The following is a 16,623-nucleotide window of genomic DNA, read 5'->3' as shown; positions in this document are numbered from 1 at the left end:
GGGGGGGGGGTTGCTGCGAGATATGATGGGGAAATGGTGTGGGGTTTTTGCCATACTATTGATGTTTGTTTTGCGCCTTTAGCAGAGTTACAAGGTGTGTACTACGACCTCACATCGCGTGGGAACAGAGAGTGACACGAGATGAACTGGAAGTCGATTCAGAGTTAGTTGTTGGATTTTTAGCCTCTTGGATTGCTGATTCGCACCCCTTGTCGTTCATGGTATGCTATGACTTATTTTCGAGGGACTGGATCATTGGCGGATCCAGACAAATATTTTGACTAGGGCACAAAACGGAAAAACGTCTTTTTCATATCTGGACAATTACGATATGTTGAATTCATACATGAGACCATTCACTGTGCTATAAAATATTTGAATTTCATACATAAACTTTTGATTGTGTGCCTAAATATACATAAACGTGTTTAATGAGTAACTCTGTTAGTCTTTCCGTTAATTCACTATGTCGTGGAATCCACGTGTACAGAAATAATGAAACAACGTCGTTTTGGATTATGTTGGAAAATTAAAAATTGAACCAAATCAACTAAGGCTACCATCGAACCCAAGACCTTTCACATACAGAAGAAAGTTAAATACCACTAAGCTACATAAGCTTTTGTTACAATTACAACGAATATCTATATATATATATATATATATATATATATATAACAATGGTGGTTCATCGTCTTCCTCGTAACCAGAAATCAAACTGTTCCAAGACACAAGATCTCCAGCATCTGTTCATAAACCAATTCCAATCTCGCACAGGCTTTGATAACCGAAGGAAACCTGTACTCATCAGGAGAAACCTTGCTTTCCCGGAGAAACTCGCCGGAAAACAGAGAGGGAAGAGGCAGGTTCACGAAAATGTGGGTTAGATTGGAGAAGATGAACCGCCATTGTTATATATATATATATATATATATATATATTTATTGAAGTTACAACAAAAGCTTATGTAGCTTAGTGGTATTTAACTTTCTTCTGTATGCAAAAGGTCTTGGGTTCGATGGTAGCCTTAGTTGATTTGCTTCAATTTTTAATTTTCCAACATAATCCAAAACGACGTCGTTTCACTAACAGAGTTACTCATTAAACACGTTTATGTATATTTAGGCACACAATCAAAAGTTCATGTATGAAATTCAAATATTTTAAAACTTCATATATGTTTAAGCACATTCAATAGTCTCATGTATGAATTCAACATATCGTAATTGTCCAGGTATGAAAAATACATTTTTCCGGCACAAAACATATATATTTAGAATATTGAAACTATATAATAAAACATATTTAAAAATATATTTTTGATAACTTGAATTTTGCATCTTTAATGAGCCAAAGTTTTAAAAGTACTTTTTCTATTGGTATAGAAATATCTTTTAAAAATGTTAATTAGAAAATACACAATTACAAACTTACAATCCAGTATAACCATATCACACAAACTTAAACCCTAAAAAATAAGAAATTATTTATAAACTGATAATATTTTTAATGTTACTAATTTGCTAGTTTTACTATCATTTTATTAATTAAGATATATGTATAGTACAGTAAAAATAATGCAAAAATGCATCTCGTAGGCAAAAAAGGAACAATGCAAAATGCATCTAGTAGGCAAAAAAGGAACAGAGAGACGAACAGGGTTTGAACTCACGACCACGTAATTCTCATGGATGCCTATTAGCCAAATGAGCTGAAGGATATAACTACATAACACTGGCTAATTTTTAAAAAGTAGTATGAGACACGTGCCCCACCTTCTTATTGCCTAGATCCACCTTTGGACTGAATAGTCTGTATATCACACGTCTATAGAAAAGCTATTCGTCTTGTTGATGGATTAGTCAACTATGCTTTTTCTTATCTTTAGGATTTCATTGTTTAGAGACTGCTCTGAGTGTTGTGGAGTCAATTATTATAGAAGAAATTTGCGGAGCTGCATTTCTGAGGCATGTCCGGATGTAGTTTTTTTTTATGAATAAATAGGGTTTCAGAGACTTGCAGAGAGGTTTCAAAGAATTGATTTGACTACCTATGTCACCAAAGTGCACTTATCTTTTCGGTCAAGGGTCCTGAGAGAACTCCAGAGTTAAGCGTGCTTGAGCTGGAGTAGTCACAAGATAGGTGACCTTCCGGAAAGTGATTGTCGGAACTGTGCGAGTGAGGACAAAACACAGGGAAAGATCATGTGGTAATTTGTAGAGACGGTAACAAGTCTTTAAAGTCTTCCGTACGTAGCAAACCGACCGTTGGATATAGATGGGCTCACGGGCCTAGTAAGAGGACGTGAGACCCATTAAAGAGAGTGGATCCATGGACTGGGATTAGACATGGGTCCATTAAGAGGTGACGGTCGGGGCGTTACAAATAGCAAGGAGGCTTCGGCTCTACCAAAAAATAATGTGTCATTTTGACACATTTCACACAAATCAAAAGAACCTTCAATTATACATGTTTGCTTTTATTTAATAAGTGGTTAATGATTTAATTTCAATGAAATGAGCTTTGAATTTAGGGGTAAATTAAGAAATTTAATGTAAAAAATACATTGGAAATGTAGAATGACAGTCTTTGTGAAACAAAAAAAAATCTCTTAAATAACACTCTTTGTGAAAGAGAGGGAGTATATGATTTTAAGTTACATATCCGGCGTACCAAATAAACCATAAATATTTAAGATATAATAATAATATTATCATTTTAAAATTAGTAAATCCTAAATATTATATTGTGTTTAAAGAAATTATAATCCTTAAATATTAATTATATTTATAACATTTTGTAAAGTTTATATATTATTAATATTTTATTTTTTTGTAAGCCTTCCTTAAGTATTAATAATGTTTTAAGATTTTATAAAGTTTAAATAGTTACAATATATGAAACCTTGTACATATAATATTTTACAATTCGATTAAGCTATGTAAACAATAAGTTTTATCATTCGATTACCCTATGTGAAGATAATACTAATAACAATGTTAGTTTTCAGTGTAAATATTAAAAAGACCATTGTTGCAATAGTGTCTTATCATATATTTTATTGCAAGTAAAGCAAATAAATAGATACAGAGTCATCTGAAAAACAAAAAGCATCAATGTTATTATTTAAAACATTGATACAATACATATAGATGTCAAATGATATCTTGATAAAAAAAACAACTTCATAAATGATTTAGTATGGCTTAGGTAAAGATAAAGCACATTATTTCATACCTTTTTCCAAGGATACAAGCGTACTGGAGTATTCATTCCATCCACTCTAATATATAGTTGATCCAGTTTTGCGGTATATTCACGTAGTTTACCACATCCACGATAAGTTATGTCTGGACGGTATGGTTCAGCGTTACTATAAACCCTAGTTTTAAGCTCGTGCTCAAAACGACAAGTCCAAGGTGATTTAGTGGGTCCCTCATCCTTGAATTTAATGACTTTTCTATCATTGTTGTTTAGGTGTTGGACTCCTGTATTTATGATCCCCAAGTTGCACTGATATTGGAGAACTCTACCATTACCAAGCTTGTTTATAATAACTAAATCGTTTAACTGGCAAGCTTCATTTACCCCAAAATAAATGGCAGCAACAAACACGAAAAAAATTAGACGATTCATTTTTCGGATCAGTATACTTGTTGGAGTAATAAGGGTATCAACTTGTAGTTTTTCTTGTGGAATATGTTTTCTATTTAATCAGTAAATAATACTATTTTTATAGTATTAACTAAATTTAGATGCAACCATACATGAGCAAAATAGAACTTTGGTCAAACGATATTTTAGTTTCGAAATTTATGGTTGGCCAATAAGATCAAAACAAACAAAATAATTTTAGTTATTACAACTAACCTCGAATCTGAAACTAAACCATATCAAAAAGGTTAAGGGATGGTTTCTTTGTTGAATGGGTTTCAAATGATTTAAAAATCCAAACCAAAAACATGTGTTATTGACTCATTGAATTTAAGACTATTTGTTGAAAATACATGTACAGGTAATCGACAGAGCTAACGAGTGTGGGGTGAGCCTGTTAGATCTCAGCAGTCGCTTTTGCAATGAGTATCTTGTAGATATGACTTCTCTTCAGTGCCTCCTTCCCACCCACCAGCCTCGTGTCAGTGACCATATGGAGCACATCATTAAGATGATTGAAACGGTACAATTTATTCTTTCTTCTTGCTTTGTAAGATAAATGATGCTACTGACTACTGACTATAACTCTCACTTACACGTCTATGTCTATATATGCTTCCTTGTTTATTACACACAGATCATGTTTATTACACAACTCTCTGGGCAACTGCTGGATCATACTCGAGCTGGTGAGCACGTTGCCTTTGATCCTAGGAAGCGCAATCCTGCTGACTTTGCACTATGGAAGGTTTGTCTCGTAATATCATATCCTCCTCTCTCTTTTTTTGGGTCTTGAGCCTTTTGAGTTTGTGCTGACATATACATACATACCTACCCCTGCAGGCTGCAAAACCCGATGAACCAAGCTGGGAGAGCCCTTGGGGTCCAGGAAGACCTGGATGGCACATCGAGTGCAGCGCAATGAGCGCCCTTTATCTCTCTCCGAGGTTTGACATCCATGGCGGTGGCTCAGATCTGATATTCCCGCACCATGAAAACGAGATCGCCCAGACCTGTGCTGCCTGTGAAGATAGTGGCGTGACTTACTGGGTACGGCCATGTCACTAACAACAAAGTGAAGATGGGAAAGTCACTAAAAAACTTCGTTCCAATTAGAGAAGTATGTTTCTTATTCAGTTATTTGTCACATTCTCAGAAACTGGCCCTTCTTTCGGTTGTGTTTTTTTTTTCCTTTTCTCTCATGTCTGATGCTGATTTTTGTTGAATCTGTGTAGATCACCGCCAAGTATCATCCACTGGCTCTGAGGCACTTCTTGATGAGTGCACAGTACCGGTCTCCACTGAAATATTCGGTGTTGCAGCTTGAGACTTCGTCGGATGCTTTATACTACGTTTATCAGGTAGGTTCAGTCCCCCCAATTACAATATATGTTCCGTTTCTTTCAGCATCTCTCAAGTGTTAAATGATATAGAGATAAAACAACCAAAATTACAAAGTCAAATTATATCATACTCATATAATTATAAAATAGAATACATTATGTAATACTATTATCTGATTATCTCGACATTGTAAATGAAAAAGAAAAATCACAAAAAAAAATATATTTGTTGACTAAATAAAATTTAATGTATAGTAAAGATATCTTAACTTGTATATAATAAACCACTACATGTAGACAATGGAAATTATACACTACAGAATGTATTGATATAAAAACTATAGTAAATTAAAAAATAAAATATATTATATGCATATATAGTTAATATAATAAAGAAATTTTATTTTGCATTTCTAAACAAAAAAATATAGTCCCGCGGTACACCGCGGGTGAATATCTAGTAGTATTATATAAGGGATACCAAAACAACAAACTGATCATAAGAAGAAATCTTAAAAAAACTCTACATAGCTGAGAGGAGTTAGCAAACCAAGCAAATCAAGAATATCTCAACCTTTAACAAAGGAACCACCATTAACATCAGATGCTTCTTCTGGGTGGGTGATGGACCTGATAAACAGAAAATAGAGCATCTGATGACCTCTCTAGCTTTAGCACTGATCATGAAGTGTCTCGGAGCGAGTGGATGGTACTTAGCCGTGATCTACACACATTTAACAACGTTGCATTAGCCATGAGAAAACAAAGAACCGAAAGAAGGGTCAGCTTATGATAATGGAACAAATAAGAAACTTTACATCTTTAATGGGCCTTGGTTGAAAGTACAAAATAAGAACAAATAATAACTTTGCATAGTTAAACTATATATTAATAATAAACAATTTGTTAATAATTAAAAAATACAAATAAATATATAGGCAACGAAAAAATTAAACATATACAAATGAGCCATGTATGGTTTGATAAGTTCAATAAGATATGAGAGAATGAGAGGTCGAATTAAAATATAATGAAAATTTGTTTTTCTTTTGTTAATTATTAAATTAATTAAAATGTAATGACAATTTTGTAATATGCCACTTGAGCAGGGTTAAACTTTAACAATATTGCTTAAAAAAGTATATACATTGATAATAGGTCATATGTGAATTGAAAAAAACAAATGTCATGGTTTCCCGTCTTCATGAAGGAAAAAAAAACATACAGTAAATTAAAATTAAAAATTAGAGGAAAATGTTCACCTTCCCCGTCTTCCCAAACGATCCTGCTCACGGACCTGGACGGAAAAAAGAACAAAAAAAAAAGTAAAGTTCAGTTAACGTCCACATATCTATTTTGGTGGTTTTATCAATCCCCATCGGATTCAAGTTTCCATGACGATAACAACAAAGCTTGAGACGATTTGTACTGAACTGATTATCTGATCCAATATGAAGTTGAAGAAGATTTTATCGCTCATATACACCAGAGAAAAGCAAAAGAATCCGTTATTAGAATTTTCATTTTGAATACTGATTAGATAAGAGTAGTTGCTATTGGATATGATGAGTTGACAACATATGAATGGTATGTATTTATAGTGGTTTATAGAAGTCACCGCAGATAGAGATGAAGAGGTTATCAATATTTATGGTGAGCAACCCAAAACCTGTCAAAAAATCTTAATTATGGATAGAATTTAAATTTCATTAGTCAGTCTTTACGTTTAGAATATGTCATAGAATAAAAGGTAAGAGTTGGGATTTCATGAAATAGATATATTACAAAGATTCTTATAATAAATTTTGGAGCAATAAAAGATTTCCTTATTTAATTTTATTCAAATATGGTTTTCCTAAACTAAGAATATATATTCCAATAAATGAGATTGCGATTTTGAGTACTAATTTTATGGCATCAGAGTAGCTAACAGTGGAATAAATACAATGACAGGAGAGGAATAATACTAACTATCACTTTTTTATATACAAGACAATGAGAGGTCGAATTAAAATGTAATGCAAATTTGTTTTTCTTTTATTAATTATTAAATTAATTAAAATGTAATGACATTTTTTTAATATGCCACATGAATAGGGTTAAACTTTAACAATATTGTTTAAATAAGTATATACACATACAAATAAGAGCATAATATTTCAATTAATATAAAACATATCTTACCATTTTTATTCCTAGAATGCATATATAAACAAGTTTTTAAATTTTTGTTCTTTATTTTCAATTTTTTCTTTAATGTATATATATATAGGGTATTGTTTAAACATGTTTCTTGAATCATGCTGTCCTATTTTGAACTTGGAAGTAAAGTGATGGTTTTGTTTTTCCATCGGGTTTCTTATCACCTTAATATTTAATTACTTGTAAGTAAGTGGTAACAAAATATTTTTTTTGTAGTCAATTGTACATATATTTGAAATAAATAGTTACCTTTTGAATGATAGGATCATATAATATTCAATGAATCAATGAATTTGCTGTTACCTACTCCAAAAGCCTTTAGATAAGTAGATAATCTAGGACTTAATTTTTTAAAATAGGTGAATTTTCAGTTATTAATTAAAATTCAGTGTCTAACTGTCTATATATCGTGGAAGCCCTCTTGGCCCTGTGGTTAGCGTAGGGTTCATTAATGCTTCTACATCAGGAGGTCTGGGGTTATCGCTGTTCGTCTATATATTGTTTAGTGAATGTAGGACTTATTTTTTTTTAAAGTGTGAATTTTCAGTTATTAATTAAAATTCGGTATCTAACTGTCTATATCGTTTATTGAATTTAGCATAATATATGAATCATCTATACTAGTATTTTTGCAGCAACTTTTGACAAAAAAAATAATTTTGGAAACAATTAGCATTCAATGCATTAACTTTAATATTACTTACCAAAAATTTCAAAATTAATTATAGGTAAGATTTAAAAAAATAAAGAAATCTTTCTTCCTCATTCAAACATAAATATATGATTCCCTTTCATTTTTATTTGAATTTATATTTAAATTATCTTGAATTATTCTATAATACATTCACAATTGGATGAATAAAAATTGTGATTTTTTCCTGCATATGATGTAATACAAAATTTTAAAAACGGACATATATTACTCAATGGATAAATAAAAAATACATGTACAATATCCCACATCATCTAAAAAAATTGGACAATAGTTCAGAGTTATACTATAAAAGAGACCAAAATGATTCCGAATACAAATGAGTAGAAGCTTGATTTATCAAGCATTCAAACTTTAAGAACTTTTATTTGGTTTATTCCGGTTCTTTATTTTAAAGATTTTTAAAAGGTTAAATATGAGAATAGACATATCTAATTAAATTAATTAAATAAATATTATGTAAAAAATAAATTATATTGCGGTATTATATGGTTTAAACCATAAAATTATCAATCTATATTATTATTTTTGAAGTACATTTTTTGTTATGCCCTTGAAGTTTTGGTTATTTTTTTTTATTTACAACATTAACCCCTAACTATTTTCCTAAAATAACAATTTCTGGAAACTCATTTAATGGAATTATGGAACTATATTAATCGAACAAATTTATTTACACTTATTGCCATAATAAGCTTGACACCATCTATACTTTCTGATGTTTCCAAATACAACTCTACGCATTAAATTTTTAATCCCATAAAAATCTCCAAACTTATTTTAATAGATCTTTAGAGACTGTATGATCTCTTAAATTTAAATGACACAGCCGAGTTTGAGTAACAAATGATTACAATCGCAATAATTATTATAACGTTAATATAAAAACGAGAACCCAACTTTTAGAAACTCAATAATCGGGTATATTTAACTTTAGCATCAAGAAAAATATTTAATATAGTATATACCGTGTTAAGAAACTGAATATTATTATGCGATAATGTTATAACTCAAATAGGAAAACACTAAAATCTCTCTTTTATTGCTACGGATCGTAAACTCCTTGCTCGTCAAGCATTTTCCATGTATAAATATCAACTTCACAAACAAAACACAACACAAAACCAAAACACTAATATGACGGTTTTGAAACACGGGTTAAACCACTAATATGATGGTTTGTTGTTATATAGCGAAACATGTTATTAACATGACGATTTGAATTAACATTAGTATAAATATAAAATATTATTAATTCAGTTTTGAAACACGGGTTAAATCTTCGTTTAATTATTTGGTCAATACCACTAACATAAGAATATTAGACATATTAAATCAGGGTAATTTAACTAAAATTTTGTAAAGCAATTAAATCATTGGTAAAAATTTTACTTAATCCGACAATAGCTTATAAATTACATATTTATGTGTTTATTTCCCCTATTATTGTTCTAATAATTGACAATCCAAACAAAATTATTATTTAATTAAACAAAACAAACTAAATATAAAAAACAAAAGAATTAAAATGTTATTACTTTTTAAAAAATTGTCTTGCGGTGTACCGCGGGTTAAAATCTAGTTATTATATAATTATAACATATTTAACCAATAAATACAACTATAATTTAAATATTTTAGTTATAAATAATTTTTACCCAGGTCCTAATCTAGTTATATGTAATTTTCAAACAAAAGGAAAATAAAACACACTTAATATAGAGACATATACATACCAAAAAAGCTCTTCTTAGCTCTTTAACAATTAAAACTTTCGCTTGTAAAAGTCAATCTTGCTATACTTTTCTATGCGCTTAGAATAAGTGTCATGTAATTTTCCACAACTTTTCATGTATGAGTTAGCAGCCTCATTACGAAAATCTAGCTGTAGTTCAACAGCTTTTGGTGAGGTTTAGATCTTTACCATTCTGGTAATCTTTCACACGCACAACCAGAAAACGCAGAAATCTGCATCCCATCTTTCATATTGAGCTACACCCGGGAACCTTAGAAATCTGCTTCTCCTTCATCCACTCCCTCAGACTCTCAGCTTCATCAAACCGACCTGTAGATGTATACAGACCGGCCAACGTTACATAGTAGCCAGCTTTTCCAGGCTCAAGTTGAATTAGCTTCTTCGCCACTCTTTCCCCAACTTCTACATTTCCATGCACCTTGCACCCACTTAACACCGCACCCAAAACAGCCTCATCAGGTTCCACAGGCATATATTCCAGAAACTTCTCTGCTTCCTCCAGAAGACCTGCTCGAGACATACAATCCGCCACACTAGCATAGTGTTTCAGCTCAGGAACTATTTTATATTCCTGCATTAGTCTGAGATACAGCCAAGACTTTTCCACAAGACCTCCATGGGCACAAGCTGATAAGACACCAAGGAAAGTGACAGCATTAGGTTCAATCATTTCCTTGAGCATCTCTTCAAAGAGATTTATAGCCATTACGACGTTCCCGTCCAAGCCATAACCCAAAATAAGAGAGCTCCAAGAGATCACATCTCGATTCGGCATCTTTACAAACACTCCGTGTGCATAGTCCAGATTTGAACACTTTACATACATATCTGTTATGGCATTGCCGAGATTCAAGCCGAAGCAAGAGCATCTTCGAATACTCCACCCATGGACGCTCTTGCCATGCTTCAACGCCCCAAGTTGTCCACAAGCCGTAAGTAAACTCACCATCACCACTGAATCCAGCGCAAACCCAGAACACATCATTTCCCTGAACACAGCCAAACCCAAGATAGCTTCTCCTAGCTGAACATACCCACCAAACATAGCAGTATAAAGAACAGAGTCTCTAACAGGCATATCGTCGAACAACTTACGTGCGTATAAAATTTTCCCCATATCAACATACATAATCACTAAAGCCGAACTAACAAATAAACTAGCGTTAAACCCAAGTTTTAAACACAGAACATGAATCAAATCCCCGAGCTTCTCTTCCCGTGAAGCAGAGCAAGCTCGTAGAACAAGAGGCAGCGTGAAATCATCTGGTCTAACGCTGGACTCTCGCCACATACGAAGAAACAATCCGATCGAAACCGACGCAAAACCCGATCTTGAGAACTCGCCGATGATTATATTCCACGAGAAAATGTTGCGGCAAGGCATGTGCCAGAAGACAGAAAGCGAAGTGGGAAGAAAGATACGATTCAGCTTGGAGTAAGCGAGAACGAGCTTGGAACAGAGCACGACGTCGGAATAGGTAGAGGTACGAAGAAGATGAGCGTGGAGATGGCGTAGATGCTTAGCGTTTGGGGAATGATGTAAAAGGGAGAAGAGATCAGGAGGACTCTGTGTGGTGGTTACTGATAAAGCTCGGGATTTCAAGAACATTACCAAGAGACTCTTCGCTGGACGAGAATAGCAGGAAGAGGAAGCCGCTAAGTACATCGCATCACAATGGGAAGATAATGATGATTTGAGTTACGAGGAAGAGAGCAGCAAGTGCCTCGAATTCGATCATTTCATTCTAAATTAATTATCCAAAAAATTTTCATTTAATGATTTTACAACAAAATTAAAAATGTGTATAATTTTAAAATAGTACCATAATATATTTGTGAAAACTTTGTTTTGTTTAGTTTTTTTTTTTGGGGGCAAAATTTGTAAAAAGTAAATTCAGTCATTAATATGTAAAATTGTATAATTTTAAAATTAATTATACACCAGCATAATTTACTGAAAATATCCAATATAATACATGTGAAACAAGCTAATATAATTCTAAAATTAATTATCAGAGAATTTTTTATAATGTATTTCACAAAACTTACTGTAGTTGTAAAACTAGACTTTTTAGTCTTGATATTAAAATCACCATTTGAAAAAAAGACAGAAAAATATAATAAAATTATAATCCTAAATTACAAATTCGAAATTATGTTTTGTTTTGTTTTAGGGAATACTTAATTTGAATTTAAATATTATTGTTCTTAATAAAACCAAAAATAATGGTTGAGAAAGAAAAAAGAAAACTAATTCAAATAAAAACTTTTTAAAAAAAAATAATTTTTGTTTTTGTGAGAGCCGAAATTGAGACGCCATTTCTAAAATTGGATCCACCGGTCAAAATTTCGAAAATTTCCCAGTCTCTCTCTTTCGCGCTCTCTCTCTCAATGTTCTTCGTAGACTCACAGGAGCAATACTCCGATCATCTCCTCCATCAATCTATGGCGGACCCAATCCATCAATCTCCGTCACCGTTATGCGCCAACGGCCACCGATCCACAGTCTCTCTGCGCTCCGACCAAGGCGGATCGTTCTGCTTCATCTGCTTCTCCAATCTCGTCTCCGACTCACGCGTCCCCACCGTCCACGTCTCCTACGCGCTCCACCAGCTCTCAATCGCTCTCTCTGAACCTATCTTCCTCCGAACCCTACTCACCTCTCATATCCACTTTCTCGTATCGCCTCTCGTACACGCTCTCTCTTCGATTGATGATGCTCCAATCGCTATCCAGATCATGGATACCATCTCTCTTCTCTCTTCCGCTGAGGGATCTTCAATCGGTGAGGATTTTCTGGAGAGAGTCTCCGATCAGCTCTCTTCTGGTGCTTTGGGTTGGAGCCGACGACAGTTTCATATGGTATTGTTTTGCCTTTTTCTAGGGTTTTTTTTTTATTGCTCTTCAATTGGGGATTTCATGAATTCATCTAATTAAATTTAGATCTGTAAAATTGCGATTCGTTTGATCATGGAGAAGCTTGTTGCAGTTGCTTCCCCGAAATCTCTCATACATTGCTTAATGTCTGTGTTTTGCAGCTCCATTGCTTTGGGGTTCTGATGAGCTGTGGCAATATAGACGTCAATTCCCATATCAGAGATAAAGAAGCTCTTGTTTGCCAACTCGTTGAAGGTCTTCAGTTACCGAGGTAATTTGCATAAAGCCACTTGGATGGAGACCATTGTTCTTTCTTTCTATCTTGTATGGGGCATGTTGTGATTTGTTATCTTTTTTTTTGTTCTCATAATAGTGAGGAGATCCGTGGTGAAATCCTTTTTGCTCTGTACAAGTTTTCTGCTCTACAATTCACAAAACAAAATGTGGATGGAATTGAGATTCTATCTTCATTGTGTCCTAAGCTCTTATGCCTATCTTTGGAAGCTCTTACAAAGACACAGAGAGATGATGTTCGCTTGAATTGCGTAGGTGCGTATGAGATTTTGTCTACTTGCTCCAATTCCTTCTCCTGGAACATCATGTCAATAATACGTTTAATGTCTTTCCATACAGTAAATCATTCTCAGTCTGAGGTTTTCATTCGTTTTATTTTGAAAAGAAGCTTTGTTCTATTTCAGCTAACATAGATTTTGAACTTTGTAGCCCTTTTGACCATCTTGGCCAAGCAAGGTCTTTTATCGAATTCACATACAAATAGTGTCAGCAGCATGAGCTTGGATGAAGCGGATGATGACCCTATGCAGACAACTGAGACTGTAGTCGCCAAGCCTTGTTTAAATGTCTTGTTTGCTGAGGCAATCAAAGGTCCACTTCTTTCCACTGACAGCGAGGTGCAAATAAGAGCCCTCGATCTTATCTTCCACTATTTATCCCAAGAGAGTACACCAAGCAGACAGATTCAAGTTCTGGTAGAGGAAAATGTTGCTGATTATATATTTGAGATACTGCGGTTATCAGGTAAATGTAGTCTCTTTGGATAAGTGAATAATATACTGCTACTGGACAGCTAAGAAATGATGTTGTCATGTCATACACATCTTTCTGATGTTAAATGCATAATTCATTGTTTCCTACACAAATCTAACAACTTCAGTCTTTACATACATTGCCTATTATAATTCCTTGAGATGGCTATCCTTACTTACTGTGTTTTCCTCTGGAAGCTCACATCTGCAAAGCATTAATAGATACGTGTTTTATGTATCTGACTGATGTCCTTTTCATGAACAGAATGTAAAGATCAGGTCATCAACTCATGCCTCAGAGTCCTTGATCTATTTTCCCTAACCGAGCAGTCTTTTCGGAAGAGACTTGTTATTGGGTTTCCTTCAGTCATCCAAGTGCTTCACTATGTAGGCGAAGTTCCTTGCCATCCTTTTCAAATCCAGACACTGAAGCTTATTTCGAGCTGTATTTCTGATTTCCCTGGGATTGCTTCTAGTTCTCAAGTTCAGGAAATTGCTCTGGTTCTAAAAAGAATGCTTGAAAGATATTATTCGCAGGAGATGGGATTATTTGCAGATGCATTTGCGATTATCTGCTCAATTTTTGTTTCCCTATTGAAATCTCCATCGTTTGCTGAGACTCCAGATGTGTTAACATCATTGCAAGAATCCTTGAGACATGCCATTTTGGCCTCTCTTAGTCTCCCTGAGAAAGATCCAACGCAGATATTGCATGCAGTCTACTTACTCAGTGAAGTATATGCATACTGTACTGCACCAACATCCATAAACAAGACCAGTTGCATTGAGTTAAGACACTGTGTTATAGACGTGTGTGCATCACATCTAGTGCCATGGTTTCTCGCTGATGTCAACGAGGTCAGTGAGGAAGCAACTCTTGGCATAATGGAGACTTTCCATTCTATTCTGCTACAGAATCCAGATATTCAGGCCAAGGAGTTTGCAGAGATGCTTGTTTCAGCAGATTGGTTCAGTTTTTCATTTGGATGCCTAGGAAACTTTTCTACGCCTAAGATGAAACAGAGGGTATACTTGATGCTCAGTTCCCTCGTTGATGTTCTTCTTGAACAGAAAATGGGGTCACATATCAGAGATGCTATTCCGTGTCTTCCTACTGATCCACAAGATTTACTGTTTTTGCTCGGGCAAGATAGTTCCAATAATCAAGAATTGGCTTCTTGCCAGTCCGCAGCTCTGCTGATTTTCCATACCAGTTGGATACACAACGACAGGTGACTTAGGCTTCTGATTTTAAATCACGTTTTTGATTGACGCACTAAAGATCTGTAACCTATTTATCTTCCTTATATTATTTTGCATCTTTTGCAGGCTAGCAGATGATAAGCTGGTTTTAGCTTCTTTGGAGCAATACATTCTTTTAAACAGGAAAAGTTTATTATGCGCGATCTCTGAATCTCCAGCTATGCTCCACCTAGTGAATCTGTATGGTCTTTGCAGAAGTCATCAAAATGAGAGATACCAGATATCCTACAGTCTAGAAGCTGAGAGGATACTCTTCCATCTACTAAACGAATATAATTGGGACTTGGGTTCCAGTAATATTCATCTAGAATCTCTGAAGTGGCTTTTTCAACAAGAAAATATCAGCAAAAGTTTAACTTACCAGATCCAAAAGATCTCCCAGAGAAACTTTATTGGAAACGAAGTTCACAATGTATATGGAGATGGCAGACAGAGATCACTCACATATTGGTTTGCAAAGTTGATATCAGAAGGAGACAACTATGCTGCAACTCTTCTGGTTAACTTGTTGGAACAGCTCGCAGAGAAGGGAGAGCAGGACACTGATGTTATCTCTATTTTAAATCTGATGATCAAGATTGTTTCTATATCCCCAACTGCCTCCAACCATTTAATCATGAATGGCATTGGCAATGCAATCCATAAACTTGTTTGTGGCTTTACTAACTCATCCTTGGGAACATCTTTCACAACACTCCTTCTGCTAATATTCAATATTTTAGCTTCTGTGCAACCTGGAGTGCTTGTAAATGATGAATCATTGGATGCTGTGATTATAAAGGTATGGTCGTTTAGACCTATTCTCGACCAAAAATATCATTATATCATATAGCTCACTGGATCCTCTATGTTTTGTAGTTGTTAAATTATTTGAGGCTGCGAGACACTGCCATAACACAGAACCATGAAGGTACGATGGTGATTGGTATTCTTTCTTTGGTTCTGTACCACTCGTCAGATGGAGCACTTGTTGAAGCTTCAAGAAGTATTGTGTTGAATTCGCACTTGGTATCAGCAATCAACACTGTGGTTGCTGTAGCTTGCTCAAAGGGTCCAGCATTAACTCAGTATCAGGACGAAACTGACATTGGGGAGGCTTTAGCATTCACGTTACCTCTCTATTTTTTCTCATTAAGAAGGTAGCATCTGAAATTGTTCACAATGCTAGATCCTACTTTCAACTGTTCTTAACTCCCTTTTGGCCTTAGCTTGCAGATTGTTCTAGCTGGAGCAGTGGACTGGCAAACTTTCTTTGGCCCATCGAGCAACCTGGATACACTACCCGTAGTATGCATCCATTGCCATAATTTTTGCAGGTTGATGCATTTTGGAACGCCGCAAATCAAGCTCATCGCCTCTTGTTGTCTTTTGGAATTGTTCACTGGATTATCACAGCAGATTGACATAAAAAGAGAGCAACTACGGTGTTCTTCGAGTTACCTGAAATCAATGAAGGCTGTTTTAGGTGGTCTTGTATTCTGTGATGACATAAGAGTAGCGACAAACTCTGCGCTTTGTTTGTCCATGATTCTAGGATGGGAAGACATGGAAGGAAGAACGGAGATGCTTAAGACCAGCTCATGGTACAGGTTTATTGCAGAAGAAATGTCAGTGTCCTTGGCGATGCCTTGTTCGGCATCAAATACCTTTGTGAACCACCACAAACCAGCAGTCTATGTAACCGTTGCCATGCTAAGACTCAAGAACAAGCCAGCGTGGCTGAGAACTGTTTTTGATGAGTCTTGCATCTCTAGCATGATTCAAAATCTT

General features: G+C 34.6%; 2 protein-coding genes and 1 long non-coding RNA gene across 3 annotated transcripts; 2 read left to right on the top strand and 1 right to left on the bottom strand.

Annotated features, from left to right (window-relative positions):
* LOC104723807 lies at positions 4,316 to 5,124 on the top strand. Its single transcript, XR_002034007.1, has 3 exons — positions 4,316 to 4,402; positions 4,498 to 4,774; positions 4,890 to 5,124. It is a non-coding gene; the product is annotated as an uncharacterized LOC104723807 (long non-coding RNA).
* Positions 9,645 to 11,397, bottom strand: LOC104723806 (pentatricopeptide repeat-containing protein At4g14170). The gene has a single exon (XM_010442218.1). The coding sequence runs from the start codon at positions 11,331 to 11,333 to the stop codon at positions 9,894 to 9,896; it is 1,440 nt and encodes a 479-aa protein (XP_010440520.1). The 5' UTR covers positions 11,334 to 11,397; the 3' UTR covers positions 9,645 to 9,893.
* LOC104728125 (protein PRD1-like) lies at positions 12,113 to 16,507 on the top strand. The gene is made up of 10 exons (XM_010447154.2): positions 12,113 to 12,529; positions 12,706 to 12,815; positions 12,918 to 13,093; positions 13,268 to 13,582; positions 13,856 to 14,822; positions 14,920 to 15,634; positions 15,712 to 15,992; positions 16,062 to 16,094; positions 16,170 to 16,326; positions 16,388 to 16,507. The coding sequence occupies exons 1-10, from the start codon at positions 12,113 to 12,115 to the stop codon at positions 16,505 to 16,507; spliced, it is 3,291 nt and encodes a 1,096-aa protein (XP_010445456.2).

The sequence above is a fragment of the Camelina sativa genome, chromosome 11, assembly GCF_000633955.1.
Source record: "Camelina sativa cultivar DH55 chromosome 11, Cs, whole genome shotgun sequence".
Taxonomy (NCBI): domain Eukaryota; kingdom Viridiplantae; phylum Streptophyta; class Magnoliopsida; order Brassicales; family Brassicaceae; genus Camelina; species Camelina sativa.
The sequence above is the reverse complement of the archived record's forward strand: the minus strand, read 5'-3'. Positions and strand labels throughout refer to the sequence as shown.

What these genes read in the sequence shown, in the direction of transcription:
- LOC104723806 (XM_010442218.1), bottom strand. Translation starts at nt 11,333, where the DNA reads ATGTACTTAGCGGCTTCCTCTTCCTGCTATTCTCGTCCAGCGAAGAGT.
- LOC104728125 (XM_010447154.2), top strand. Translation starts at nt 12,113, where the DNA reads ATGGCGGACCCAATCCATCAATCTCCGTCACCGTTATGCGCCAACGGC. An exon ending in GCCGACGACAGTTTCATATG is followed by an intron (nt 12,530 to 12,705) that starts GTATTGTTTTGC and finishes TGTGTTTTGCAG; the next exon opens with CTCCATTGCTTTGGGGTTCT. An exon ending in AGTTGGATACACAACGACAG is followed by an intron (nt 14,823 to 14,919) that starts GTGACTTAGGCT and finishes CATCTTTTGCAG; the next exon opens with GCTAGCAGATGATAAGCTGG.